Raw genomic sequence first — 27,483 nt, 5'->3', positions numbered from 1 at the left:
TTTAAATCTCTTTTTGCCTTCCAAGTAAGGACAATGCTTTTTTTTCTTTTTTTTTTAAATCAACATACATGGTCAATTTATAGAGTTGATTGAATTTTAAGTTTATTTGATTGCATCCATTTGTAACGTCAGCGCGGCTGTTTTTTATCCGGCCTCATTTGATCTGTTTGTAATTTGCATGGGAAACAATTGCCCCGTTGGGGAGGGGGGGGGGGGGGGGGTAATCATACACTTGCAAAAAATTTCAGTTTTTTTGGGGGGTAAAACACAAACAAATCATCGAAGGAAGAAAACAGTCCCGTCGTGTTTGCGCTGACCTTGCTGATTGTGTTTTCTTTCAATCACACGGGTCAGGACGCGGGTCAGGCCCCATGGATCATTTACTTTAACGGCCGCTTCCTGCCTGCTCGCACGCACGAGGCACACGGACACGACGTGATGCGCTAAAAAAGACCTCACCGAGCGGCTACGTTTGTACCGAAGAAAGGCTTCGTCTCATTTGGTGCCCTGTTGGGACGACAGATGTGCCGATGATGTCATGTCGAAAGAGTAGAGGGGCGGGAGGGCGAGGAGGAGGAGCCTCCATCCCCGGACTGGGACAGGAGGGGAGGAACCAGCACATCCTCCATTGCTGTCACGTGATCATTTTATAAGATCCAGCCTCCAAACTACTTTTCCAAAAGATGTGCAGTGGAGGCAACAAATGCGTTGAATTGTTTTTTTTTCTTTTTAAGTCGTAAGACCTCTCACAAAGCGAATCGTTTCCAAACCGCACAGGCCGTTGGAGCTATAATTTACTTAGCGCAGTCATTGCTGAAGTTTACCCTCCCATGCCGGGACGGGCCGCAGCATAAGAACCCAATTGTTCTCGCGGTCTGTAGTGACAATGGCTGTTTGTGGTCCTCCGGAGAAGAGGAGGGGAGGGGAGGGGGGGGAGAAAGGAGAGCTATGCCATCCAAGTCATTTGTGCTGCATGTGGTGGCAGGCCGTGCATTTGCCTACCTGGGCCTTCAAAACGTATGACCAGAATGAAAACAAAATGTATTATATTCGTCAGAGGTGGTGAAATCTGGGAAAAAGAAAAGCTGCAGTTGCTGATGCACTTTTTAGCTGTTTATTGAGCAATAAAACACATAGCATGCAAAACTGCTGTTGGCCACAGCTCACACCCTGACGCTCACGCGTGTGATGAAGAATATTCAACATTTCCCGAAAAATACCTAAAAAGCTCAAAATAAAAGGCCATAATTAAAATTCATTTTACTTAATAAAAATCAGTTTTCAAATTTAAATTCAGCGTCTCAATTAATGTGTAAAACAAACATTACAAAAAAATAAATTCTACAAAATAACACCAGAGGTCCCATCCAGGTAACCGGGGAGAAACCAGGGAGAAGCATTGGAATCTTTCTCAATTCTTTGAATGTCCAGCCAATCAAGTTAAGCTCCCTTGGTCATGTGACCCTGGCATTGGAAGGACAGGCAAGCAGCATTTTTAAAAAAAAAAAAAAAAAGGAAAGAAATTCAAAGTCAGATGGCACAGCTATCCTCCCCAACCGTCTCCGAGCATCCAGACACGACCGGTTGAAACCGTCCGAACCACTTTTCGAGCCAGTCGCGGTCAAAGGGTCAAGGGTGACCACAGAAACCTCACAGACGCCATTTGACTCCGTTCCTTTGCCTGCGTAAACGCGGCCATTCCTGCCATTGTGTGTGAACCACACTGAAAGGCATTGTGCTCTTCTCGGCCCGTTGCAGGAAGGTGCTCGCGAAGAAAAGAGCGCCCGTCCGTCTGTCCCTCGGCTTTGAGGTCAAGTGCAAAGCGCCGGGGTCATCGATTCACCCAACACGTGGCAACCGAAGCAGCGCCTTGATGCTAATTGATATCAACATTTAACATATTTGGCCTTAGAAGATGCGGCCCAGGAGGTTCTGACCTGCACTTGAGGACAATCCGGGCCTCACTGGGTAATCATTGACCCGTTACCCGCGGCAACCAAGCCACAACATACTGTACAACCACTGGGCCGCAGATAATAAAGTGATAATACCTCCGCAGGTGCGTGAACCTACTCGGGCAGTGCACACATATAGTCCATATATGATAAAAAAATGTAAATAAAATACAATCATACTCACCAGAAATGCTGATTTTTAAAAGTATTTATGCACACATCCTTATAAATAGATCGTGCCAGTTGTGACATGTTTTGCTCTGTTCAGCCAATCAGAAGAAAGAAAAATGATGATGTCGTTCAGTCAGTGAGGACAAATTAGAAATTTGTTTGGTTCAAGAAATTTAGATTAATTTACATCGGCCAGCTCTGCTGATTCTGAAGGCAAAACTGACATTTGATTGATCTGCAATAAGCCACGAGAAACACGATGAAATGAAGAGGTCACCTGGAATTAAAAAATACACTTTTGCCGAATGAATGATAAATGTAGGTCAGTGCTTCTGATTGAGAAGGCCTTGCTGGCCCTGACCCTCCCTCCACCACATTACGAAAAGCACGAGGATAATTTTTTGGCTGACTTTTCTTGCATTTCACAAACTCCAGGAACAAATTTCAGTCATGGTCACATACCAATTCAGTCCAGCCACTCTGTTGGAGGACAAAATGGATCTTTTAGTGGTGCAAGGTGGGGCATGTGCCGCAATGCAGCACTTATTTGGAGAGGGGGGGGGGAACTAGCGTGCGGCCTGAAGTGCAACTAAAAGCGGCCTCGCCTACCTTGCTCATTGTTCCCTCCTATCACTTAATAATTACTCGATCGATCAAAACTACACTTGATAAAGTCACTAAAATAGGAGACAATAACACTCCATGTAGAAATGAATTGCAATCCTTAAAAATACACATTAAGTATTATAGATAGATCCTCGTGGGTTCTTTTAATAACATGAAATTCTTTAATTTTACATCAAAATATTGTGTAGAATATATAAAAAGTATATAAACTAAAATATGTATGCCTGAAAAATACATGGATACAATAAAATGAATGCTAAAGTGGACAAACTTCTCCAACTGTTTCTACTTTGTTTTGTAATAAATCAGGACACAGGTACATAACAATATTATATATTGTAATTATACCGAAGAGTAATACACATTTTTCGGTATTCATTTGGAATTAATATAAGTTTTGACAGTAAACTGGACACTTTCGGTTTAACCGATGGACCGGCTTCTTTGTGCACACACACACACACACACACCAAGTTATTTTAAGCCATTAAAAAAAAAATCACTCTTCGTCTTTATGCACTTGAAACTCCATCGGTATAAAAGTTAATCGACTTTTAATCCCTTTAAAGTATAGCCTGCATGCTTCATGAAGATACGTCAAGGTTGGATGGATAGATAGAAAGAAAAATGCACTGGAGATAAAAACTTTATTTATCCACTTATCCATGAGGGAACTTTCCATTCGTCTCCAAAATGAGAACAATATAGCAGCATTTGGTAAAGTAGGTATGCCAATTTACTAATATTATTAGAAGATATGATAAATAATAAACTTCTGTCTTAAATATTCAAGATGGTAAGTAAAGCATTTAAGGATATGAAAAATCTCAAACAACTATAAAAGTCATTTTCCTTTTTGCCCTTCTTTTTTAAATACAAAAATACACACATTTAAGAGATTTAGTTTGGAAATTATTAACACTATAAAACTTGTATAGTTCATTTAGTTTTTCTGAATGATTGTTATAAATGTATTATTTACATTTGGGGACAAAACAAAAGGGTCCTTGGAAATATGTAAACGTGTGCTTCCCCTTTTTTTTGATGTCCTATATTATGCCTGATTGTTATGGCAGCTAAAAAATATATTTACCAAATATTGAAACATTGTTTTTTGAATGTATTCAAGCAACTAATCCTCATGTGTACAATTGATTTAAAAGATATATAAAAATATCTACTTCACTTAAAAAAAACTGAAAAAGAAATTTTAGGAACTTTATCATGTCCGTATCATTATCACTGCCTCAATTTGGACCCATAACCAACCAGTTATGAATGTTCTCGAAAGACGACATTTTGGTAAGTCTTGCTCATCAAATTTATACTTTAACTTATTTTGCGTGTGCGTTCAGGTAAACCAAAACTTAATTGAATATTTATCAACTTTTTATGAAGCACGTGGAGCTAATTAAGTCACTTTTACAGACGTGTGAAAATCCACTTTTGATGTCTTATCTAAGCTAATTAGCCCAACTGGGCTAAGTAGCTAGCAATTAACTTTCTTATATTTAATCCTTTGTGTCTTCAAAGTAAGTCACACGCATATTTACTGATTAAATGATTTTAATAGCGATATTAAAACGTGGGAGTTCCCCCTTTCAAACAAACTAGTTGATCAAAGGACTAGAATCGACTTAAACGCTTATAATATCACCGTATTGTATTTTTAAACGCCACTTGACGGTTATTTTCCCCGTCAAATTAAGCTTTCAAATATAATTTTTTTGCACAAAGCTGGCACTAAGCAATATCAAATAGTCCTTTTTTTTCTATTCGCGGAAGAGGCGAAAAGGAGGGGGGGGGGTGAGGGAGCCCTCAATATTCATCTCCCAGCAAGCAGCCTACTTTTTGCAGCTTTTACATCGTCAAGTGGCTTTTCACTCTTTTTTTTTTTTTTAATGCCCTCCTCCTCTCCTCTTCTGTCCTCATCTTGAAAGACTTTAAAACAAGCGGACTACGGGGCTTTTGCTTGTGTAACGAGCTGCTTTTCACCTCAGCTGAACTTGACGCATCTGCTTGAGCGGCGGGCATAGGACGCGCCGTGTCCCCGCTGAACCGAGCAGCCGTAGCCGCGGGAGGAGGGAGCGGAGAGCGGCGTCACCATTCCCCGGCTGCTGTCTTCGAACACGGACGCGTTTTTTCCTCCTCTTCCTAAGAAGTCGTCTTTTACGAGACGGGAATTAAGACAACTTGAACGTGACACCTTCGGGTATGTACTTTTGCTCTTCCTGGTTTGTTTATTTTGTGGTGTCGAATGCAGGACGTGCTCATAAATTTCCGCAGGTGGTCGAAACCATTTGCGGTTCGACATACTAATCGCATAAATAGAAGCTTTCGTGGGGGAAATTAGCCTTGTGCCCTAGTTCCGACTGGCACACGTCGATTCCCTGCCCTTTGTTTACCGATCGAAGCGAGCTCGAGCGGGGTAGCCGCTCATAAGCACCTCCGCGCGGGGGGAGCGTGACAGGCGAGCCGCTCTTTGTAGAGGACGAGAAAAGTGCTTAAAAACAGAAAAGCAATGACCCAGGATTCACATATCGTGCAGGAGTGCCCCCCCTGATGCCCCCCTGTGTGTTTTTCATGAAAATGAATTCAATGAAACGTGAGCTGGGCTTGCTCAGCTGTTGCTGGATGTGTTTTTTTTTTATAAATGATTAAAACGCCTTCTATAATTCATCCCCAATCTAATAGTCCCAAAAATATTGATCCTAGTGATGTGTGGGAGGGCGACTTATGATCCTATTAAAAGGATAAAGATTATAAAAAAGGCATCAAACACTGTTTTTTGTTGACTTTAATCCAAAGCATTTATAGCTTGTTGACCTTGTTTTGGCTGATGTCACCCAGATTATCCTTTGCAACAGTGATTTTTTTTTATTTAAGATCCACATCTGCCCTTATAGTTCCACACACCTGGGATTCCCCCAAAAAAAGATCCATGACTTGCTTTTTCACTGCACGTGTGTGTGTGGGGCTGTCCCAATTGAGACGCCCACCCTCTCATGTGATGTATTAATACCCCGACGTTGCATGTTTTGATTATAAGGGCAACTATAAAAATGCCATCGTGCCTGCGCCGTGTAAACTGTCGAAATTGACTCAGCATCGAGGCCTGGAATTACGATTTTGCTTGTCATTGATGGAACATCGAGATGGCGAGATTAATTCAAACGAAGATCTGATCGGGATGTGCTTGGCAATGCGGCGTGGTGTTCCTTTAAGGATATTTCAGGCCAGTGGGCAGGACGTGGCGGCGTTGGGGGGATTTTTTTTTTTTCGGCAAACACTCAAGCAGCTGATATCGTCGTGTAATATGTTCTGTCCCTAATGAGATCATTTGCGAGGCGCAGCGTTTAAATGCGGCAGAGATGCAACTTTTAATTTGACGCTTGCATACTTTTCTGCACGCGCAGTTGCCGTTTGAAATCTGCGTTGATCGCCGCGCAGGGTTCTTAAGTGCTTGACCTAATTTCTCGGGCAGCAAAGAATCCACCAGTTGAAGGCCTCGCTCTGTGTGTGTGTGTTTGTGTGCGCATGCGCGTGCTGCCCTGGGTGTTTCCTCTTTGCCTTTCTAACAGGAAGCTGATGCGGAGTTCAACCGAGGACGAGGAAAAGGCCTTTTCTTTCCACCGAGAATCATTTGAGAGCGAAAGACGCGGAGAGGGAGAAAATACTGCCCCCCCCACACCCCCCCACTCACAACAAAAAGACACCGTGGGGGGAAAACGAGAGCGAGCAGGATTTTCTGCCTCCATTCGCTACCCTGCCGATCTCTCGCTTCATTTTCGAGCATCTCGCTCCGTTTTCAGTCGCAGCCCTCCCACGTCGTTCGGTGGTGAGAAGATGGAAATGAAGCGCACCCTCGGTGGCGAGCAGGTTCTTCCGGTTTAGTTCAAACGCGAAGCCGGCCGGCGGGTCCACCTGCTCGGGAAAGCTCGCCCCCGCGGCTTTATTAAGCCCAATCGAGAGTCTTCAATCGTCGATCGCACGGGAGAACAAATTGTGGCGCCCCCCTGCTATAAATAGCAGATAAACCGCTTTGAGCCCCAGCGCCGGATGAAATATTCAAGTCAGCTTTCACTCGATGGGCTTTGCGTCCATCGAAAGAGACGACGACTCGACGAAAGGCGAACTTTCTATCGCGGTGTCATGGAAGGATGAGTTGAAACGTGTTATTGCATATTGGAAGCAACCAAGACTGAACTGGACACGGTACAGCAGAAATATTCCAAAACAAAATGTTTTTTTTTGCTCCACATGGAATAGAAAAAGTGCCGTCTCGTTTTCGAGCCCTTGTTTTGATCAATCATGAAGCAATGTGTATTTTTGATGCTACCTACGTCAAATATGAAAAAGTTATAAACGAAAAAAGTTTGGAAAAGCAGCAATGTGATTTAGTGCTAGACTGCACCGACATGTTCCAGCAGGAACGTCATGCGCTCGGCTTGCATGCACCCAGCCACTCGCCGTTCTCTCGACTTCATCATTCCACGACCTGTCGGCGTTTGCCACACTTTTCCCGTTTTTGAACACACTTGTGTTTCCTCTGTGTGCCGCAGGACCTCCAGAGAACACCCGCGTCCTCGAGAGCCCGTCGGATAACCTGTCGGTAAGTTCTTCTTCTCAACGTTGGATGAAAATTTGCGTGAACTTCCTCTCCCAGTGTCCATTTTGAAATTTGTTGGACTTGACCCCCCCACCTTTCCAAATTTGGACTAATTTTGGATAGAAAGATCTTGTTGGACTCCACAGTTGGGATCAGGTGTTATCCAGATGTGCTGGAAAGAGATCCTCGGGCTCCTATCAGCTATTTTGCGGAGAAGAGCCCGAACCAGAAAGTCCTCCCGGGAGGCTCGTGTGCTCTCCGCTGTCGGAGACATCTAATTTTTTGAAATAGCTTTTTTTTTTTTGCAACTTGATGTCCGTCCGGGCTCTTTTATTTACCACGTATCATTTTTGCTTTTTGGACGATTAAGATGGAGTCGATACCGATTTATATTAAAAGAAATAAATCGTTTAGAAATAGCTAACGTCATCCCGCAGAAATTCGCATGCAGCAAGAATATGATATTTGACTTGAAGTATCATCATGCAAAATAAAAAACGGGAATGATTTACATCTCGCACACAAAAAAAAAAAAGTAATTTCCTATGGGAATTAGTTTGAGATGGTTTTTAAAATGGCTGCTTTTCTCATCATCTCAAGATGGCGAAAACTCCCGAGCCGTCAGCAGACTTTTTTTGTGTGTGTAATTATCCGTATTGAAGCTCTGAAGGTTCCATCCAAATATTTTCACATCTTGTAAAAATACCAGCTTGCTCATTTGAGGAACAAAAATGGCTTCGGACACGGCACAGTAGTTATTTTGTCTCGTTGAAGCCGTATTGTGACTTTGAAGAACGTTCCGGCCATCCGAGCAGCATCCACCTGATTGCTCACACGAGTCAGCGCATTGTTCGAATGTGCAAGGCAGACCTCCAGAAAAACTTGTTTTCCCCTTTTGGATTTACTGCCATGTGATAAGTAGCCAAAAAAAACAACAAAATGGCACATAGTTGGGAATTTCCAAAGTGAAATTACATCCATGTTTGGTTTAATGCTATAAAAAAAAGTCATATTTGTATATTTGAAAAGTTCAATCTATTTTCAAACACACATGTGAGTAAAAATCCTAAAACGACAAATCAAATATTAACTTTTGTTGCCTGGCTTCGCATACAATTAGTAGTTGTCGGTTTGTTCCCATCATCGAGAGTTTGGCAAAATATTGAATATGGCAAAGAGTGTGTCATGTGTGAGCGAACGAGCCCCGCTCAAGCTGCTCGGCAGGCCCGGGGCCCCCGAGAGCCGGACCCGGTGCACAAAAGGAGCCCGCTCCATCTATATGCACCCCGCATAGGCCGGCTTTTGTTGCGGCCGACGGACACATGGCCGCCAGCGTCTTAAGCCCCGAGAGACGGCCACCTCTCTTTCCCTTATTCGGAACGAGCTGATCTTTAAACCTCGTTCTTGCTGAGCCTCAAAGTCGTCTCATTGTTTCTTGCAGCCTGGAAGCACGTGCGGGAAAACGTTTGTCCCTGTGGCGTCTTTGGAAGCCCGTGAGCGACGTTCCGGCGAGATCCACGGTGAGTGTTTGTTGACTTTTTTTGTTTTGTTTTGTTTTTACTGCACTTTGCACGCAACGTTGAAATTAGACCAAAGGAGCACGATCTGTCTGGCTTCACCTCGCCCGGCCGACTTCACTGTTAGCTAAGTCAATGTCTTGCTTTTAACAATACTGGGAAAAAAAAAAAGAAAAAATTCTCGGTATATAGTCAGCGTGTAACATTTGATCTCGAAATGTTTCCCAATATTTATTTCTAATTATACCCACGCTCAACTTTGCACTAGTGCCTCAAGAAATCTTAAAAAAGAATCGACTCGACTCATTTCCCGGTTTGTGTCAAAAGTTAAAAATGTTAACTAGAAATTTATGCAGCAACAAAATGCCAAATTGACTATTATTATAATTTTAAAACACTAATTTGCATTTTAGCCTTTTAAAATGAGGACTTGATTCTTTTCCAAACTTGTGTTTTCAGAAAGTTAACATTTTGGCTCGCCTGTAACTTGAAAACAGTTTTTAAAAAAAGTTAAGGAACTGACCCGGGTAACCAAAATAATCATTCTTTTTTATTCTTAAGTTAGATATTTAATAAAAAAAAGACAGTAATTCAAAATGAGACCTTTAAGCTTAACATAATACTGCAATGGGTAATTTTATTTGTCTTTAAATTTGCTTTATTTATGTAACGCTCCTTTATCGATACATTCTAGATTACTTGTATTTTTTCTTCTTGCTGCTGTGATTTCTTTATTTGCACAATTTTGGAACGGTCGTGTCATAATAACAGAAATCCGATTTCAAACGTGCACCTTGCAGGCTTGGCGGCTGACGCAATATTATTTTCCCCTTGATTCAAATTGAAAACGTCAGTCAAGGCCGCCATGTTGTCTCCTGTCGTCCTCCATTTTGTGCTCGTGACTCTGCGGGAGCTCAGCTGCTTCCATCAAAGTTTTCTCTCAACTCGGGCCTGGCTCTTTATCAAAGGCGGGGAAACTCGTGCTTTCTTTTATATCTTTTTTTTTTTTTTTGACGTGTCTGCCTTTTTGATTTATCCCAGGCAATCGGCCTTTTCTTTTTTTTTTTTTGTCTCGCCCGCCCGATGCCAACCTCATGAATAAGTTGAAAACTTGCCTCAACAGGTTAACCTCCAGGGTATCGCATCCTATTTTCTACTCCTGAAACAATTTGTCAGTGTTATCAGCGAGAGGTCACGGCGGGCGTTTGCTTTGACGGCTCTGCGGCGCGTGCGCCCGTGACCCGGGGGCCCGATAACGGCCGGCAAAGGTCACGGAGGCTAATAGAGACTGATGTACGAGGCCCCCGAGTGACGTTCCAAAGGAGACGGCCCCTTAATCCTTATTAGGCCCTCGCGTTAGCGATGCTTACCTTTCAAAGCGAGCGGCACGCTCTCTCTTTGCGTCGGGGCCCCTCGGGCCTGCCCCCGGCGTTCCGCTTCTGACCCCGGGGTCGTGGCCTTTGTGCGCAAGACTTCAGAGCCTGACCCCTGAGGTCACGCTCGTAATGGAGAAGTTGTCGCGGCGCGTGCTGCCGAGGGGCCCCTCGGCGGACCACCTTGTAGACTTTTGAGCGGGCCGGGGGCCGCTCCGCCGCCGAGCAGCGCGAGAGCAGAAACGGAAAAGTTTTACTTTTTTTTTTAATTCAGACAGGATTTGATCGATGAATTTGTCGACGTGTCACAGCTGCAGACACACGTGCTCGTTTGGAAAAGAACAGCTAACTTAATTTGTCCCAGTTATACTTTACAATTATTACCTATTTTTAAGTTTAAAAAAAAAAGGAGAGGGAAAAAAAATCCTTGTCATTAGTATTTTACTATGTAAGTGATAGATTAAAAAAAAAACAAATTGACGTTTTGTTTAAAGGTCAAACCGCGCAGCCCTAATTTGACACTTTAGCCGTCACAACCCTATCTTGGAAATCTCTCTTAAATTTGAACCGAGCTGTTTGCTGTTAGCTTGATTTCTAGTCGTAAAATCTTTTTCAAACTTCAGTGAAACTTTTTGGGCTGTATTCGGAAAGTATGTGTAATTTTTGCCGTCGTCGACGATGGTTGTGGGGCGACGACATCCGAAATTGCAAATACTCCCAGCGAGCAAAAGTGTTGATGTCGCCAGCGTCATTAGCGGCGGCGGCGGCGTTGCGCGGGCGAGGCCCGAGCAGAGGCCTCAGAAGTTGCGTCCGGGCCAAAAGGCAAAGCCGTATCCTCCGCTCAACGCCGTACAGCCGAGGAACAGGCTCCGCCAAGTTTTTGGAATTCCTGCCACCTGAGACAGTAAACAACCGAAAAGAAACACCGTCTTGATCAGGGAGGTGTGTGTGTGGGGGGGGTGATCGCTTCTGCAAAAAAAGCCGATTCAAGCGTTTTTCATACGCTATTGTTTGATTTTGTCATTCGGCCCCGGTTGCGATTGGTTCAGCCGACGTGGCGAGAGATGACGTCAGCAGGTTTCAAACTAACGACCGTTTGTGTTTTCCTCGTCGGGAGTGTGTGTCTCCACAAAGAAGCTTTGCTCGCCTCCCGACTCGACGGATTTTTTTGTCGCCCGTGTTTACAGCTTGTGCGTGTGTGTTTGTTTGAGAGTGTGTGTGTGTGTGAGAGAGAGAGGGAGAAGATAGCACAGCTCTCGGCAGAATACGAATGAATTCGGAATTTTTCTTTTTTGCAAGGAGAGGCTGCGACTTTAAAGAAGCGTGCTTTCCCTCGCGTTTGATTCGTTACTGTAAGCGTCGGAAATCAAGCGCAGCGACTAGCGGTGCTACGTGATGCGTCGTGTTTCTCTCCCGTCCCCTCCCACCACCCCGACGCTCTTTTGTGCAACATGGAGGAGAGGAAATTTTTGCCGGTGCTGAGTTGCGGGAGAGACCGAAGGGGAGGGGAACGCTGTCCGAAAGAGAGGAAGTTGTGTGTTTTTTTTTTTTTGTGTGTTACAGTGGGGCCGAGTGCTAAAGGGCATGACAGCGTTCTGGTCGCTGAAAGAAGTTTGGAGGTGGAAGTTGGGTGGGAAGTGGACGTGGCGCCAAAGACCAAGCGGCAAAGGTGTTCACGAAGGGCGACAGACGATAGAAGGAGGGAGGGGCGGGGGGGTTGTTGGCACAAAGACCCTCAGCGCCACGGCCCGAATGTAACGCTCGCCAGGATGTTGGTTAGCCGCGCTTTGGAAGGACGAAAACGGACAGAATAGGCGAGGGGGGGAGGCGCTAAGGGGGAGGACACAACCAGAGTCCATTTTGTCGTCCCGCCGTTTGCTCCCCTCGTAATGGCGGGCGCGCTCGGCCGTATCCGGGCAGATGCGACGTCGCCGCCAGGTGCGCGTTTGGCCGTCCAGTCGTGAATGTGTTTAGAGGGGGGGGGGGGGGTAAAAAAATGACCTTGGATGAAGCCGGCGATGGTGATTGGCTGCCACTTCCTGGTTGGTGGTTTGGTGTTGCCAGCCTCTCCTGCAAGCTCTCAAACTTGCTCGCTCGGAGTTACGCAAAGCGTCTTACAAATATGTTTGGTTTATTGGCCGACCCCCCCCCCCCACCCCCCCTCCTTGGAAATGGTGATGAAAAGCGTAGTGCGTACCCACTCCCGCTGGTCCCTGTTTCATCATCAGCTGAGCCCTTTCTCCTCCACTCACAGCCCTAACCCCGACCCCCCCAGCCTCCCCCCCCCCGCCCTCCTTGCCTCTTTTTCTATCCACCGCCGCCCTCCTCCTCTTCTCTGCCTGGGTCCCAGCCACATGCGAGAGGGTAGACTCGGACGCAGCAGCTCTGAGAGAACGAGCGAGGGGGTGGAGGAGGAGGAGGAGGGTTGTGGGGGGGCTCTGCTGCTATTTCTACAGGCGGGCCCTCCCCTCGGTGCCAAAAAGAGGGAGGGATGTTTCACTACTCGTAGTCCCAGGATTTTAACCCCCTGCCTGCACCCGCGCCGCACCACCAAGCAACAAGTGGCTTCCTTCTGCACGGAACGCATTTTTGGGACCTGGCGATTTTTCGACTGATTTTTCTTCCCTGCTTTTGTGGAGTTTTGTCAAATATTTTTGCCCTGCCCTCCACCTTGGTCTCCCCATCTCTGGACCTCTCCCTCTTTTTTTTTTTTTTTTCTTTTTTTTTTTTGGGTGTTCTGCCCCACCCTCTCTCTCCCTTTCCCCTCACTCTCGCTCGCTTGGCTTTCTGTTTGTGTCTGCGTGTCTCGCTCTCTCTTTCTCCTCCTCTGTCTCGCTCGTGGGCAGTCTCCAGTGAAAGCAGAGCAGGAGGGCGGAGCGGCCGACCGGGCTTTTTTTTTCTGGGACAGGTGCCAATTCTAAACAAAAGGCACAGAAAGCCATAAAGGAGCGAGATGATTCCGAGGCAGAGGGGGGGGGAGAAAAAAAAAAGTCGTATGTTTCAGGAACCGATTGGCGCGTGCGTCCGCCGTCGTCCTCGTGCACGACTTTGTTTTAGTCGATTTTGACGAGTTGCTGCCGAGCTCCTGAATCTCCCGTGAAGGCATTTGAGTTTTGGAGCAAGGGAGGGTGGGGGGGGTGGCGTCGGGCTCAGGCAGGAGCAGCGCGAGGGGAGGAGCTTCACCTCCTCCGTTCGTTCCCTTTGCATTATTCATGCGCCCGGGTCGGCGCTGCGATCTGACTGGTCGCCGGGCTTAGCATTGGGCCGACGCGCAGCGGCTCTGTTTGCTAACATTCCTCATTGAAAGCCTCGTTAACTGCCAGACAGGAGGAACACGCGACTGCACGGGAAACCACATGGCCTCCCCCCATTGTGGCGGGCCGACTAGAAGCTGGCAGACGGGGAGAGACGGCGAGGGAAGCCCCGCTTGCAAAGATTAGAAAAAGTGCTCGCAGGCGGTCCGGACAAAGGTGGCAGAGGGTCCAACAGATGGCAACACACACACATGCACACACTGGACTTTTGCGGGAGTCCGGACGGGGCGCTCGCCGGCACGCTGGTGTCGAGCTCTGTGACTGAACCCGACTTGCCTCTCCTCCACAGAGCGGATGTGCGGACGTGTGGCGAGCCAGCCGTACGCCACAAACGATCGCCGCGGATCTCTCGGCGTCAAACCTCGCTGGGTGAGTCACTGTGCGTGTGTGTGTGGGGAGATTCACGTGTGTATTCCTGCACATATGTAGATTTGGAAAACGCAAATGTGTGAGCAGCGCAATGCTCTGCTTGATGCTTTCGGAGAGGTGACCCGAGGCCGACACGGAACCAAGTTAATCTCCGTCGTGGTGCTTCCCGAAAAGAGATGAGGCTGTGCGGCGCTGGGCCTGCGTCCAGGCGGGCCCCGCCGCAACGCTCCGTCTCTGCAGCCCATTCGCCCCTTTCTTCCTTCTTTTTTCATTTATTTCTCCCGATTCGATTCCGCACTAGATGGAGTTTCCGCATTCGAAGCTGGAATGTGTTTAAAGGCCGAATACTTAAAAAAAAAAAAGGGGGTCATCTGTGACACGTGGCCACACATAGCTTTCTAACGCTTCTACGAGCAGGCCCGAGAGGCAAAATGTTTTGTATTTTCTCTCAAAACACGTGCGCGCTAATCTCCTCGTTTTTGCAATAAGTTCCACGATTTCGTTGGCCTCTTCTGGGTTCCGTGCGGCACCGGAAAACGGGTTCAAGCGTACACGTTTTAGAAATTTGCAGTATTAGCATTGAAGAGAGGAATATCGGCTTGTTTTTTAATGCGTCATATTATTTGTTTTTTTCCGCAGCCGGTATTTAGCCATAAACCCGAACGCATATGTTTGGCATTCCTTCACAGTTAGCCGGAGATCGAACCGTGTCGAGCAGATAGGAGTGGCGGCATCGTGCGGCGTCAGCGATTCGTCAAAGCCGTCACACCTACCGCCCGCTCGTCATCCGCCACTCGATAACGCCGCAGGAAACCCCAAATGTGTACTCGAAACGTCTCGACCCCTCCCTCTCGGAGGACGCCGAAGACATCAGGTGCGTCGTTACGCGCGCGGTCTTGCACGCCGCTTTCGAATGATTTATTAATTTAAAAAAAAAAAAGAAATATATCGGCGTCCTTTCATTTCAAATTAAAGATGACGACAAATCGACGGTAAAGCCGCGCGGTCGAAAAAAGCCGCCACGTCGTAAATCGACGAAATATATTTCGAAAGTTCACACATCAATATTAATTGAGGCAAAACACACACACACACACACTTCCTCTCAGCAGCCAGCCAGACGCATTTGATGGTGCGCAGCCCCACAATGAAGCCCCGGCTCCCCGGATGAATGGGGTTCCCACGCCTCTCCCAAGGAGTCCAGGGCACAGCCTCCTCCTCGCAGCATTCACACGCACAATGGGCCCCATACAGATGGCCACTGTCTTACTTAAACACACACAGGTGCATCGGGGGCAAAGTTAGAAACACACACACACACACACTTTGCCCATGCCGAGCGGGCAAAGTTCAAATTAAGAGCGTCGTACTTATTTCTTGCCTTTAGCAAATACACAAATTTGTCGATCAGATATGTTCATCTTGGTGCGGGTGAGAAATCCTCAACGTGTGTGTGTGTGGGGTTGGAGTGTGTTTATTTTCAAGTTTCAATAGATCACCTTTTAATTATTTACATTAGGTGGAGCACTATTTTAATTTATGAGTATTTGTATTTTTTTAATTGCTACCTTTACACGGCGTAATTTTCAAAATACTTATTTTTTAACCCCTTCATTTATTTGTGTGTGTGTGTGTGCATGTGTGTGTGTGTCGAGCGCGCATGCGTGTACATAATATTTTTTTAACACTGCAATTGTAGTCGCTTTTATCATTTTGTGGTTGTTCAAAATTTCTTGGGTCGATTAATTAAATCCTAGTGGGTATTTTAATTTGTGTATTTTTCAAAACTTAGTGTCATTATATAGATACCATTTTTGTGTGTTTGTGTGAGTGTGTGTGTGTGTGTGTGTGTGTCAGCTCAACTAATTATATTATTTTGCTCTCACACCCAATCGATGATTCCAATTTTATTTACCTTTCTCGTGCTTTGTTAAATTTTCAGAAAAGGGATCCTGATTTAGCAAGTCATTTCTGCTTTATATATTTAGCAAGTATAATTAGATACAATTTAAAGAAGGAAGGGGGGGAAAAAAAAATCTTCATGCTCAAGCCAAAAGCCACAAAGTGAGCGTGTGCTGATGAATCAGAAAGAGCCTATTAACGTCCTCGTCTCTTTGCCAGCAGTCAACGATGACAAAGTGGTCAATGTAGTCTTAATGTGAGTCCGCAGTTTTTCTTTTTTTTTTTTTTTTTTCTTCAACTGTGATCACTCTAACATGTGTGGCATCGGCGTATTTAGGGAGCTGCTTTCATGGACACCTTTCTGTGTGTGTGTGTGTGCCAGTACGACCACACATAGCTGACGTCGGTTCTCTTTCATTTTGCAGGCGCAGTGTACGTCTTGGGCAAACCTCAACTTCAAGGTTTCTTCTTCTTCCCTCATTTAATATCGTCCTGAACGCGACGAGCCGCTCGCCACCACGTGGTCCGATTCCCTGGAGTCTGGCGCCAATGCGGTTTCCTCTTTCAGACTCCCGTCCGGAGAACTCCACCCGGGCCACGTTGAGTCGCCTCAAAGCGGGTACGTCCTCGCGATAATCTTCTCAAAGGAGGGGATGCAAAGGTCAAATGAAGATTAGAGGGCAAACGCTACACGAAGGCACGGCGGCCGGAACTGCACAAAGGCCTTGTTGTCACGGGAGAGATCCCTCGGCCCGGGCCTCGCGCGCTCGGGAGGACACCTGTTGGCCGCCTTGCTCAACTGCAGCCGGGCCGGCCGCAATGCTTCATCTCAACTCGTTTTGAACAATCCTCGGTGACATCTTAACGCCGCTTAGCACTTTACGGCGAGCTCCCCAAACAGGGCAGCCATTTTACTCTCCTCTCATTAGTCACCGTTTATTTTATGACACGCGGTTTTAGCTCAATTTTAGATCCTCCGTCCAAACCGAAGCAGACTTTGATAATCGCGCCATCGATTATAAAAGTCTGAAGCGAAAGTTTTTATTTTATGTGAACTGTGGCCCTGTGTGAATAAATGCTGAGTCAGGGCTTCTGTGTACTTTACAGGCCCGGGCATAAAGTAGTGCCGCTGTGGCATTTATGGGTGAAGTGAACAAGGGAGGGGGAAAAAAAAAAATGTGGTTAGTAATGAGGCCACTGAGTCACTTTTCAAAACTGCTGCCGCACATCGACCCAAAACATGGAGATGAGATATTGTTTGCTAATTTGTTTGGGGAAAGGGCTCCCAGTAGGACGTGGCGCTCTCAGTACACCCTATCTGCTTTTCTCCGAGCGCTGACAATAGTTACACGATCCTCTCGGGTGTAAGGCGAGAGCCAAGTGAAAGTGTGACACTCTCCTCCCTTGTGTCCTTCAGGCCGAGCCCGGCGGAGCGGCCGGACCAGCGCACGAGCGTAAGTGATCCAAACGCTGCTTTTTTCCACGTCGAGCCGGAGGAGGCGAAAAGAGTCCAACGGTCCTTTGGGGTGAGGTAGTAGGTTGTATAGTCTTAGGGTCCTTCCCAAACTGTCACATGACTATACAACTTACTGTCTTTCCTGAAGCGACTGTCATGGCGGCGGCGGCAAACTGTTGCAGCATTGTAAACGTCATTTTTTTTCCCCCCATCAACTCGGATCTCACTTTGCCACGGGCCTCGTCGGTGATTTACGGTGTTCGTACAGGGTGAGGTAGTAGGTTGTGTGGTTTCAGGGTTGTGATTTTACCCCATCAGGAGCTAACTATACAACCTACTGCCTTCCCTGGAGGGCAGCAATTCGTCCAAGGAGACGCACGTCACCCTGCTCCAAATGCGCTGCTTTGACGTCAGCAAGCGCACCCGTGGTGAGTTTTACTCCGAATTATTTCAGTATTTGCGTCATGGATTATAACGGTTTTGTTCTAAGATTAATAAAGAACGGGGACAAAAGTTTGACTCATTGATTTTATTGCCTGAATGAGCTCATTTAATTCACAAGTGAAATATTGATTGTCTCAAGACCAACAAATAATTTAAGTAGCGTGCATTGTAGGCTAGTAGTTTTCGAAGTTGTAGTTAGCTGGTGATAAGCTTCAGCTTTTCATTTTTACCCATTAAATCCTCCAAATCATGATCACACCCTTGACGCGCATCCTCAACAGTAGAGGGCGCAACACTCAATGCATGGAATGCCTTTTTTTGAAAGCATTCATAGTCCACGCTAAACATGAAAGACCGCTAAATGTTCTTTTCCTGAATTTAAATTAAACGTTTTTATCCAAATGTTTTTATCTTTTATAAAGATTATTTGAAGTTTAATCATTTTACAACCCGGAAGTCTTAGCGCTTCCTGCCCTGTGATTGGTCCAAACTATAGGTGTGTAAGGAGGTGTGCTCTTTTCAGTTGTCCCCTTTGACGTCATTTCCTCCGAAAGCGCCAAGGGTGTTGACTGAAACCAGGCCGGAGTAGGACGCTCCCGAAGCGGCTGCGCTGAACCAAACGTCTCGCTCTCCGTCTTCGCAGTCAAACGAGCGCCCCCGGGATTTGTCATCTGGAAATGCTCGGCAGCCAAATCTCTGCGGTAATACAAACATTATCAAGTTGACTCGTTCTTTTATTTTTTTGCAAGTGTGATTATGAGCTCCTAAGAGGATTTCCGCCCTCGCTTGTGATGCGCTTGGAAAGTTTTGGACCAGTTTGTTCTCGCAACTATTTCGAGTAGTTTGATGACCTTGTCAGACATGAGTGGGCAGTTCAACCCAATATATTTGGACATTAAACAACCCTTTTAGCAGAAATTAAAAACAAAACAACAGGAATAAGGACAGCTGTACCCAGCTGGGTCTCGATCACATGATGTCTAGATTTTTTTTGTTCCCCCTCGTTTGTTGTGCATCCATGTTTCTTTGTTGACATGAATTCTGCAAAGCTCTTTTCCTCTCCTGCGACCTAAAGATAGCAACCTTGTCCGCTTGGGAAGTAAAAAACAATGAATGCCTGATCAGGTTACATTTCATAAATTGCCCCCCCCCCCCCCTCTTTTTTTTTTGGTTGTATTTTACCACTTGTGAATATTTGACCTTTGACCTCAAACAAAGATGTTTAATCTCTTTTTAGGGTGTTAATTGTACTCCACCAAGTGGTTAAAAAAAAAAAAACTTACACAATGCCATCTCCGGAAGTTATCGACATGATCCCACTTTAATGTGACTCATTTGCACTCACCTGTTCCCCCCCCCCAAAAAAAAATTACCTGTTTGGAGGCTTTGCAATGTTCTGCTTGCTAGTCGACAGGACGCGACATGTCCAGCAGACATGCTGAACGCACTAACACTGAATAAACAAGAGTGGATCGATTTAGATCTCCTCGTTTGTCGGTTGTTTTGTATTAGTGGATGGATGTATAAAAGTTAAGGTGTCAAACTCGTGGCACGGGGGCCAGATACGGTCCAATCACAAGAAAGTAGCACTGCCTCGCAATTCCCATTCCTGTTGTAATCTGGAATCGAGGTCCGTTCTGCGCTACATTAACGTCAGAACATCTGCCGGAGTCAATTACTGGAAGTTGTAGGGGGGGGGGGGGGGGGGGGAATGGCTCAAACAGATGTTCCGGCACGCTAGCTATACCGCATTGGTGTTTCTTTTTTTACGGCAATTTAACGGCCATCTTCTTGAACACAAAACTGATCAGGTTTCACTGCTGTCTGCTTTTTTGTAGTCTGGTGAGTGAGGTCGGGATCCAGGCATGGCAGGGGACCTCTACTGCCCCCCGTCTCCATTAGGGGACTCCCTTTTGGACAGCCCCCTGTGCGCTGACCTCATGGACGATCTTGGCGATATATCCCAGTCCGTCAGAGACCAGGCTCTGGGGTTTGATTTCCCGGAGTACCAGAATCCTGGTTCGGAGTCGGAGAGCTCCATTGCACTGGGTGAGTTGTCAAAAAAAAAAAAAACTTTGCCCACGCCTGATTTATTGCATAATAGTGAACCTGAAAAAAAGGCCACTGTGGTGAAAGGTTAGCGTGCAGTCCTTTTTTGTAAATTGTGCAAAAGGTCAACGAACGTACCTGTCTTGTTTGACAGACACTTTAACCCCGGCTTCCAGTCCGTCACCGGGGGGCTGCGGGGAAGCATCGCGGCCTGGTGAGGTCTCGGGCCCCCTCAGCTTGGAGTGCAGGGTGTGTTCGGACAAAGCTTCGGGGTTCCACTACGGCGTGCACGCCTGTGAGGGCTGCAAGGTGAGCCTAAAAATAAAAAAATGCATTTGGGTCATCATGCATTCACTTAGCTCACGCGGGGAAAGTCCCGGAGCCCAGGTCGGCGAGGCCATGCCCTCAGTTGACTCGTCACCTCCCTCCATCTTGGCTTCCGGCCAGCCTCAGCGACGTTCACGCACGCGCGCGGAGCCACACTTTTTGATCGTTTGACGTCCCGGCTAGTCCGTGCACGTCAGAAACTCGACAGCTGTCATGGAAAAATCCACCATGTGTGGCCGTCAGCAACGTGTTGGTATTATTCCTCGCTCCGATTGTGTGTTGATTTAAAATGGCTACAATTAAGCCGATTATTTTTCCAGAGCTCAGTGTCCAGCCACATTTATTTACGTTTTACACCAAACTTTTTTTTCTTTCTACGCAGCCTATCTAGGCAGCAAGCCAGTTAGCCTCAAATTACATGTGGCCTGCGGCTCCAGGCTAAGTCACTTGAATGCTCACGCCATCTGTAACAAAGTAAGAGAGCTTCTTCCTACTGATTGCACAGTAATCTGAGCAAAGCCTAATGAGCGTCACTGCGGCATTTACCAAATGCAGCTGTACAGGATGCTAACGTTACAGGCCAGGAGAACTTCCCTCCATTCGCTTTCCACCAATATGCTGTTTTTTGTTTTCTTCAAAATGCAAAAAAAGTGCCACAAGGTTCCGTTCTTAGCCCCCTCACATTCTAAAATTCATGACTACTTGAGTTTTATGTCCCCGCCAGGGTTTCTTCAGGAGAACCATCCGGCTCGGGCTGGAGTACGACAAGTGCGAACGCCATTGCAAAATCCAGAAGAAGAACCGCAACAAGTGCCAGTACTGCCGCTTCCACAAGTGCCTTTCCGTGGGCATGTCTCACAACGGTAAGTCCGAGGTTTTCGGGTTTTTAATTGTGTAAAAAAATAATAATAAATGCGAGTCAAACAAAAAATCCACTTGGTAACCGTATTTGTTAGCAATGAATGCGGACCCATGTGCACAAGCGTAGCAGGAGGTGACCCGGGTCAACGGGTTTCACATCGCTGGAGCGTTCCGCTGACAAAACACAGCCCCCCCCCCCCCCACATCTGGCTTGTCATCAACAGTGGGGTCGCGGGGTTCGTCCCCCCCCCCCCGCCGTCTTCGGAAAGCCGAGACGCTATTCGTTAGCTAGCTCCTTTACGTACGGGAGGCTGAAAGGATGTCTCGACTCAACAGCCATCCGCTTCGGCCGCATGCCCCAGGCGGAGAAGATCAAGCTGAAGGCGGAGAGCAAAATGGCCGAGAAGAAGAAAGAGGCCACCCCGGCGCTGTCCGACCACCGGGTGCTCGTCGGGCGAATCCACCGAGCCTACATGAAGAACTTCAACATGAACAAAGCCAAAGCGCGGCTCATACTCACCGGGAAGAGCAGCGAGCCGGTAAAGCCGCCGACGGACGCGCTCGTTCTCATCATCTCCACCTCACCTCCTTTTCTTCTTCAGCCGTTCATCATCCACGACATGGAGACGTTCCAGCTCGCCGAGAGGACGCTAGCGGCGTCCAAGGGGGACGACGCGGAACCCGAGTGCAGCCTCTCGGCGGGGGTCCTGGTTGCCGCCGTGGGGTGCGGCGGGCTCCGGCAGAGGGAGGCCGAAGCTCGTCTCTTCCATTGCTGCCAGAGCACCTCCGTGGAGACGGTCACCGAGCTCACCGAGTTCGCCAAAGCTATTCCAAGCTTCCAGAACCTGGATTTGAATGATCAGGTACTTGTGAGCTTCTCAATCATCCTTCACGCTTAACATTAAATACCGTTTTTATCCCCATAGGTGACTCTCCTCAAGTACGGCGTTTACGAGGCTCTCTTCACGCTCCTGGCCTCGTGCATGAACAAAGACGGCCTCCTGGTGGCGCGCGGCGGCGGCTTCATCACCCGCGAGTTCCTCAAGAGCCTCCGGCGGCCCTTTGGCGACATGATGGAACCCAAGTTCCAGTTCGCCGCACGCTTCAACTCCCTTGAGCTGGACGACAGCGACCTGGCTCTCTTCGTGGCCGCCATCATCTGTTGCGGAGGTGAGTAGACACCTAACGGAGATGATCGTTTTGGGTCCTCACTCCCCCTATTTGTATTCGCAGACCGTCCGGGTCTTGTGAACGCGACGCTGGTGGAGAGGCTCCAGGAAGGAATCGTACAGGCGCTACGGCTCCACCTGCAGGCCAACCACCCCGACGACGCCTTCCTCTTCCCGAGGCTGTTGCAGAAATTAGCCGACCTCCGGGAACTGGTGACGGAGCACGCTCAGTTGGTGCACGATATCGAGACCACCGAGGACACCTCGCTGCACCCCCTCCTCCAGGAAATCTACAGGGACATGTACTAAGAGTTATTTTTTAGGACAAAAGGAGCCAGAAGAAAAATAGTGTTGCAGCCAAGGTCTCAAACTCAAGTTTAAATCTTTATCATGCAATATTTAAAACTTATTTTTGATGCGTGACTGTGAAATTAGCCAAGTAGTTGAGTTTCTTTTATTTTTTGAACTGTAATTCTAACCTCCTTGAATTAACCACTGAATTCCACTTGAAGCAATCATTTCAAACTTGCATGCTTCATACCCTTTGTACAATCTTTCATAAATACAAAATACTATGTGCCAGTATGAATCATTTGTTTTAACAAGACAATAATTGTATGATTCTGTACAAACTTATTTTCAAAACTGTATATAAATAATAATGTTCTCAATTTTATGCGTTTAAATGTGTGTTGTACTTACTTTTACGATTAATTTCAATGGCTGGATAAATTCCGTTATTATTGTCATTTCTCTCCAGTCCGCTAGGTGGTGGTAAAGCTTCACCCAACATCTGCAGCTACTTCCGCGTCATTTGTGCCTTTCACTTAGCAAAACAATGGAAGAGAGTACACGCGAAAACCGTCAAAAAACATTTACATGCCAATTGTGCGATTTACGCTGCCCTTATACTTCCTACGGACAGAAACCACCAAACACCAGAGCCATTGTGTAAGTAAAAAAAAGAAGCAGCGTACTGTGTGTGCTAGCTATGCTATCGTTGTTAGCTACTATAATTTATTTAATCAGGTTGCTGGAGGAGTGCTATGTGACGAAAGACCCCTTCAGTCCCGATAAGGAAAAGTTTCTCGTTTTGGGTTCCAAATGCAGCTTGTGTGGCGTCACTGTATGCGTTGGTTCGGTAAGATTTATTAAAATATTAAAATACTCCATGAATGATTTAAAGGCGTCACGTGATGCAATTTAGGGAGTCACGTGATGCAATGTGCTGCGTATGCATTAGTGAAATAAATGTACTTTTTACACGCTTCACACTTATTGAATGTGAGATCCTGTAAACACACGCGACCATTGATTCTCTCAACTGGCAGGATTGCAGTCTGTTCTACACCAAGAGGTTCTGCCTGCGCTGTGTCAACAAAAACCTGGAGCAGTTTCCCCGCCAGATCCGGACCGAGCTGGCCAAGAAGCTGCCGCAATAGGTTTACAGTTTTTTTTTTTTTTTACATAAACATATGGGACACTTCAGCACCACCATTTTTTGTTACTCTTATGCATGAGAGTGAATTCTACTATTTTCTTTTTTAAAAAAGAACATTTCAACTCCCATTGTTGCTTTTATCACTTGTGAGCCGGTCACAAGATGTTATTGACCTTCAATACTGCAGGAACAATTGAAGTTTTTTTTTTTTTTGTGACGCCTCTTATCTGCACTGATTGGATTTACCGCGATTCAATCAAGTTGTTTACGAGCTGCTGAAATTGGATCAACCGGTACTTTGTCAGCTCGCCAGCACACGGATCAGCTGATGCTTGTGATAGTACTACGCTGTCCCTGCTAGCAATTCGCCTTGCAAATCTTTATCGCACAAAAGATTACAGGATCAATTATTAAACTGCTGTAAACAAAAGAGAAACTAAATTGTATTGCAGTGTAGCTGCAATTTTATTTTGGACTTTATCGGTTCTCTTTATTGACATGTAAAATAAAATGTATTTTATGATTAGAATACAAATCAAAGTAAATCTGCCCCCTGCTGGCTGTCAGCAACACATGCGTGACCTCAGAGCAACCCGATTTTAGTGGCCGCGACGTCACAACATTTTTTTCGGGTGTTAAAAAACTACAGTCGCTTATTTCCTTTCAAACTTTGGGCAAATAACGTTTTATTTTCACTCGTTCATCTCTTTAATCCATTCACACATAAAGGAGCCTTGATGTATTTTGATTTTGCTTTGCATTATAATTGGACGCGACTGATTTTTTGGGAGCCTTTTGTCAAAAAACAAAGGGAATATTTGAATATAAGGTAAGAAAAGAATTTTGAGATTGTGATTTAATCCGGGTTTTAAAAAGCGTGCTGCTTTAAGAGCTTCTCGCTCCGTGGGCGGGGCAAAGCAAGAGCGTAAACCAATGAGCGCGCTCGTCTGTTTAAATAGTCCTTCATGTCAACTTGCCTTCTTCACTCACGGTTCACTCTCACGCCATGTTGGCTCTTGCGACCTGACTTCTGCGTGCGCGCTTTGCAGAACTTGACAGGAGTGCTTGATAAATCGTGCCTTTTTTTTGTGTGGATTTTTTTTAAAAAGCATTTTTTAATTTTTTTGCATGGCGCACTGGAGTACGCGCGTTGCATTGGCGCTGTGACATCGCAAGGAATATTAAGGGATTTGAGATTTGTTGTTGTTGTCATATGTGCAAGAAAATGTCAGACGTGCGCCTTTCCAACGCCAGTCCGCCGCTGGAGAGGGTCGACGCGCGGCAGCAGGACCGCGTCCGACCCCGGGTGTGCAGGAACCTCTTCGGGAAACCTGATGAGGTCCATGCCAGTTTGACGGCTACCCTGGAGGATGACACACGCAGGCTCGTGGACCAGTACAATTTCGACCCGGACCAAGGTCCGCTCCCGGGTGGGAACTTTCAGTGGACGGAGGAGCGGGAGGCTCCGGAGTTCTACTCCCGACCGCCGCACTCTTCGAAGAAAAGACCGTCGGATGCTGCAGGTGACAAAAACCAAGCACATGCCTTCTCCAAGCATCTTTTGCGGATTTCCTCCTTTTTGGCGAACTCGTTATTATTATTTTTTCTTAGGGGGGGGGGGGGGGGGGGGGGGTCGAGGACGTGCAACTCTGCACAGCGACACCCCCACCATACTAATCCTTCCTCATCCTCCCTTTCCTCCTCCTGACGACTCTTTCGCTCCCGCCAGGTCTGTCTAGCGAATGCACGACGAAGAGGTCGCATTCCGGGGAAGACGGCGACAACGAGCCGCCCACGGGTGCTGGAGGTCGGGCGGGGGAGGTCCAGTGAGGTCAGAGCGTGTCATTGAACGCACCACATCATCTCATCATCTATCTATTATCAGACTGGAAAAAAATTCTCATATCTTGCTTCTTCTTTTGCAGACGGCATCATGGAGAAGATCCCTCAGAAGAGCCCATAGGAAGGCAATCGAGGCTGCACAAGCACTGAAATATGTACACTATCGAGGTTTGGCTCTTATTAATATTATTTTATATTCTTAAATGGCCTCAGAAGCAGCAGACAATGTAGCAAGACATGTGCAAATTGATTATTATCCTCCCTGACCCTCCCTTAAGTTAGTGTTCTTACTACCTATGTATTTTATTTTTTTTTAAATATGTAGCACATAAAAAGCATTCTGCTTTTCATACCTGTGTTTTTTAACATGTGTGAATTTTGACACGGGGGGAATTGCAGTGCAATTTCCGCCCCAAAAAGATGTTTCTTGTACAAGTGGTCATTAATGTGTCATTATTATTCAGGTATTCCACTTTATGGAGCTAAATGCAGATTTCAACAAGTCAGGGTTGTATGGAAACTTAAATGTCTTTTGTTTCTTTTTTATTACGGCTTTATGTGTGCCAGTGTTTTTAGATTGTTACACTGGCAAGGTTCCATCTTAACTGGCCACAAAAGATAACGTTTACAAGGTCTCCTGATATGCCCCATTTTATTTCATAATTATATATGTATAAAATCAGGGTTTTGCCAAAGTGTGTGCCTTTTTTGCCTGAGCAATATTTGACCAAATTTTACAGTATTTGCCGATAATCCTAAGAAAGAAAAATTATGTATGTATTTTGACCGGCTTATACTGCAGCCGTTTTGTTGAACTGTGGTGTCCAGATAAAAAAGTTTTTTGAAAAAAAAAAAATCACTGGGCTACTTATGCAAATATGTGAACTTCATGTGGAACATGTAATTGCACTAAAGCTTTTGTGTATTAGGCAGAAAAACAAAGTTGCACTGCCTCAGCGAGGGTGTTAACTCTGAAGTGTACCTCGGTGCCTTTTTGTTTTTGAAAAACACTGAAAAATTATACTAACTTATTTATGGTTTTGTTCGTGTGGGTGTTTATAGGGCTTTTCCAAAGCGACATTTTTTTTTTTGTAAGTATGTTTGAATCATTTTGTTTCAAAGATGAATAAACTGTTGAAAAACTGATGCTTTTAATATATTATTTGTCCTTTCAAAGTCAACTTAGGAGGCCAAAATTCTTCTCTGGGCAATTTATAAGCAGTTCTAATAAAGTTCTTATATGCTCCGGGAGCTTATTTGCATTACAGTGTAACCACACATGCACTTGGCAACAACTGCACGATAGTAAGTGAGCTCAAATGTCCCTCGGAAAAAAAAAAAAAAAAGAAAAATCTAGCACAGTCCTCGTGGGGACAGAAAAGCTGCAGTGAAGGCATGTGAGCTGAAGGAGGAGGATTAAGAAGATTGGCGTGCCGAGCAGCCAATAAGAACGCAGAATAGAAGAGCACACCACCTACCCAGCAGCCAATCAGGAGCCGGAAGATGGGCGGGACTTCGGTAAGGTACAGGCTGTTCTTTTGATAAAACACTCACGTACACTGCAATTAGTTTTTGTTGGCTCTTCACTTTTGATATCAGTGTGTAGTGGTTTATAAGTAAAAAAAAGTGTGTGCATGAGTTATTCCTGTAGTACCTCACTCGACTCTTGTGGGTGCTGAGCTCAATGCCGCGCCCTAAATTTCATTCTTTTGTTTTTAACCTTTGTTAGCATAGCCTGTTAGCATCACGTTGCCGTCAAAAGTTACAAAAGTAGATAAAAACCAAAACAACAAACCCCAAAAAACATACTAACCAATAGTTGTTGTTTTTTTTGTCACTTTAGGGCAGTTGACAGGCCAAACAATTCTACTCAAGAGTCAGAAGGTACGTAATTAACTTGTGTATCCAATTATTTTTTTTGTATACCACAAAGATTGTGTTTTTTTATTTAAAATATATACAATAACAAAATAATTGTTGAGAAATGCTCGTGCACCTTATCTAGTGATTTTTAGGTGATGACATCACCACATTGACTGCTTGTACCTCTCCATCTT

The 27,483-nt window shown here is 45.9% G+C and overlaps 3 protein-coding genes across 4 annotated transcripts; all 3 read left to right on the top strand.

The window, feature by feature from the left end:
• The first annotated feature begins 8,907 nt into the window (after positions 1 to 8,907).
• Positions 8,908 to 22,814, top strand: pparaa (peroxisome proliferator-activated receptor alpha a). 2 transcript variants are annotated; one of them, XM_049760888.2, is made up of 10 exons: positions 8,914 to 13,935; positions 16,263 to 16,456; positions 17,255 to 18,438; positions 19,576 to 19,786; positions 19,941 to 20,095; positions 20,838 to 20,976; positions 21,311 to 21,513; positions 21,577 to 21,837; positions 21,901 to 22,144; positions 22,208 to 22,814. In XM_049760888.2, the coding sequence occupies exons 4-10, from the start codon at positions 19,603 to 19,605 to the stop codon at positions 22,450 to 22,452; spliced, it is 1,431 nt and encodes a 476-aa protein (XP_049616845.1). In that variant the 5' UTR covers positions 8,914 to 13,935; positions 16,263 to 16,456; positions 17,255 to 18,438; positions 19,576 to 19,602; the 3' UTR covers positions 22,453 to 22,814. The 2 variants fall into 2 exon arrangements, with proteins under 2 accessions (XP_049616843.1, XP_049616845.1); XM_049760886.2 differs by having other exon boundaries at positions 8,908 to 13,935; positions 21,311 to 21,837.
• Positions 22,815 to 22,903: 89 nt separating this feature from the next.
• On the top strand, positions 22,904 to 23,710 carry cdpf1 (cysteine rich DPF motif domain containing 1). The gene is made up of 3 exons (XM_049760899.2): positions 22,904 to 23,094; positions 23,173 to 23,284; positions 23,475 to 23,710. Exons 1-3 carry the CDS (start codon positions 22,982 to 22,984, stop codon positions 23,583 to 23,585), a joined length of 336 nt encoding a protein of 111 aa, XP_049616856.1. The 5' UTR covers positions 22,904 to 22,981; the 3' UTR covers positions 23,586 to 23,710.
• A 498-nt stretch (positions 23,711 to 24,208) lies between these two features.
• Positions 24,209 to 26,572, top strand: LOC125992531 (cyclin-dependent kinase inhibitor 1B-like). Its single transcript, XM_068649681.1, has 3 exons — positions 24,209 to 25,107; positions 25,314 to 25,415; positions 25,510 to 26,572. Exons 1-2 carry the CDS (start codon positions 24,798 to 24,800, stop codon positions 25,412 to 25,414), a joined length of 411 nt encoding a protein of 136 aa, XP_068505782.1. The 5' UTR covers positions 24,209 to 24,797; the 3' UTR covers position 25,415; positions 25,510 to 26,572.
• The last annotated feature ends 911 nt before the right edge of the window (positions 26,573 to 27,483 follow it).

This window comes from Syngnathus scovelli, chromosome 22 (assembly GCF_024217435.2).
Source record: "Syngnathus scovelli strain Florida chromosome 22, RoL_Ssco_1.2, whole genome shotgun sequence".
Lineage (NCBI taxonomy): Eukaryota > Metazoa > Chordata > Actinopteri > Syngnathiformes > Syngnathidae > Syngnathus > Syngnathus scovelli.
The sequence above is the reverse complement of the archived record's forward strand: the minus strand, read 5'-3'. Positions and strand labels throughout refer to the sequence as shown.

Bases quoted from the DNA above. Each gene is read 5' to 3' on its own strand.
- cdpf1 (XM_049760899.2), top strand. From the start codon at position 22,982: ATGGAAGAGAGTACACGCGAAAACCGTCAAAAAACATTTACATGCCAA. The intron at 23,095-23,172 runs GTAAGTAAAAAA...TTATTTAATCAG, and splicing joins CCAAACACCAGAGCCATTGT to GTTGCTGGAGGAGTGCTATG. The intron at 23,285-23,474 runs GTAAGATTTATT...CTCAACTGGCAG, and splicing joins TCACTGTATGCGTTGGTTCG to GATTGCAGTCTGTTCTACAC.
- pparaa (XM_049760886.2), top strand. From the start codon at position 19,603: ATGGCAGGGGACCTCTACTGCCCCCCGTCTCCATTAGGGGACTCCCTT. The intron at 20,977-21,310 runs GTAAGTCCGAGG...TCGACTCAACAG, and splicing joins CGTGGGCATGTCTCACAACG to CCATCCGCTTCGGCCGCATG. The intron at 21,838-21,900 runs GTACTTGTGAGC...TTATCCCCATAG, and splicing joins ACCTGGATTTGAATGATCAG to GTGACTCTCCTCAAGTACGG.
- LOC125992531 (XM_068649681.1), top strand. From the start codon at position 24,798: ATGTGCAAGAAAATGTCAGACGTGCGCCTTTCCAACGCCAGTCCGCCG. The intron at 25,108-25,313 runs GTGACAAAAACC...CGCTCCCGCCAG, and splicing joins AAGACCGTCGGATGCTGCAG to GTCTGTCTAGCGAATGCACG.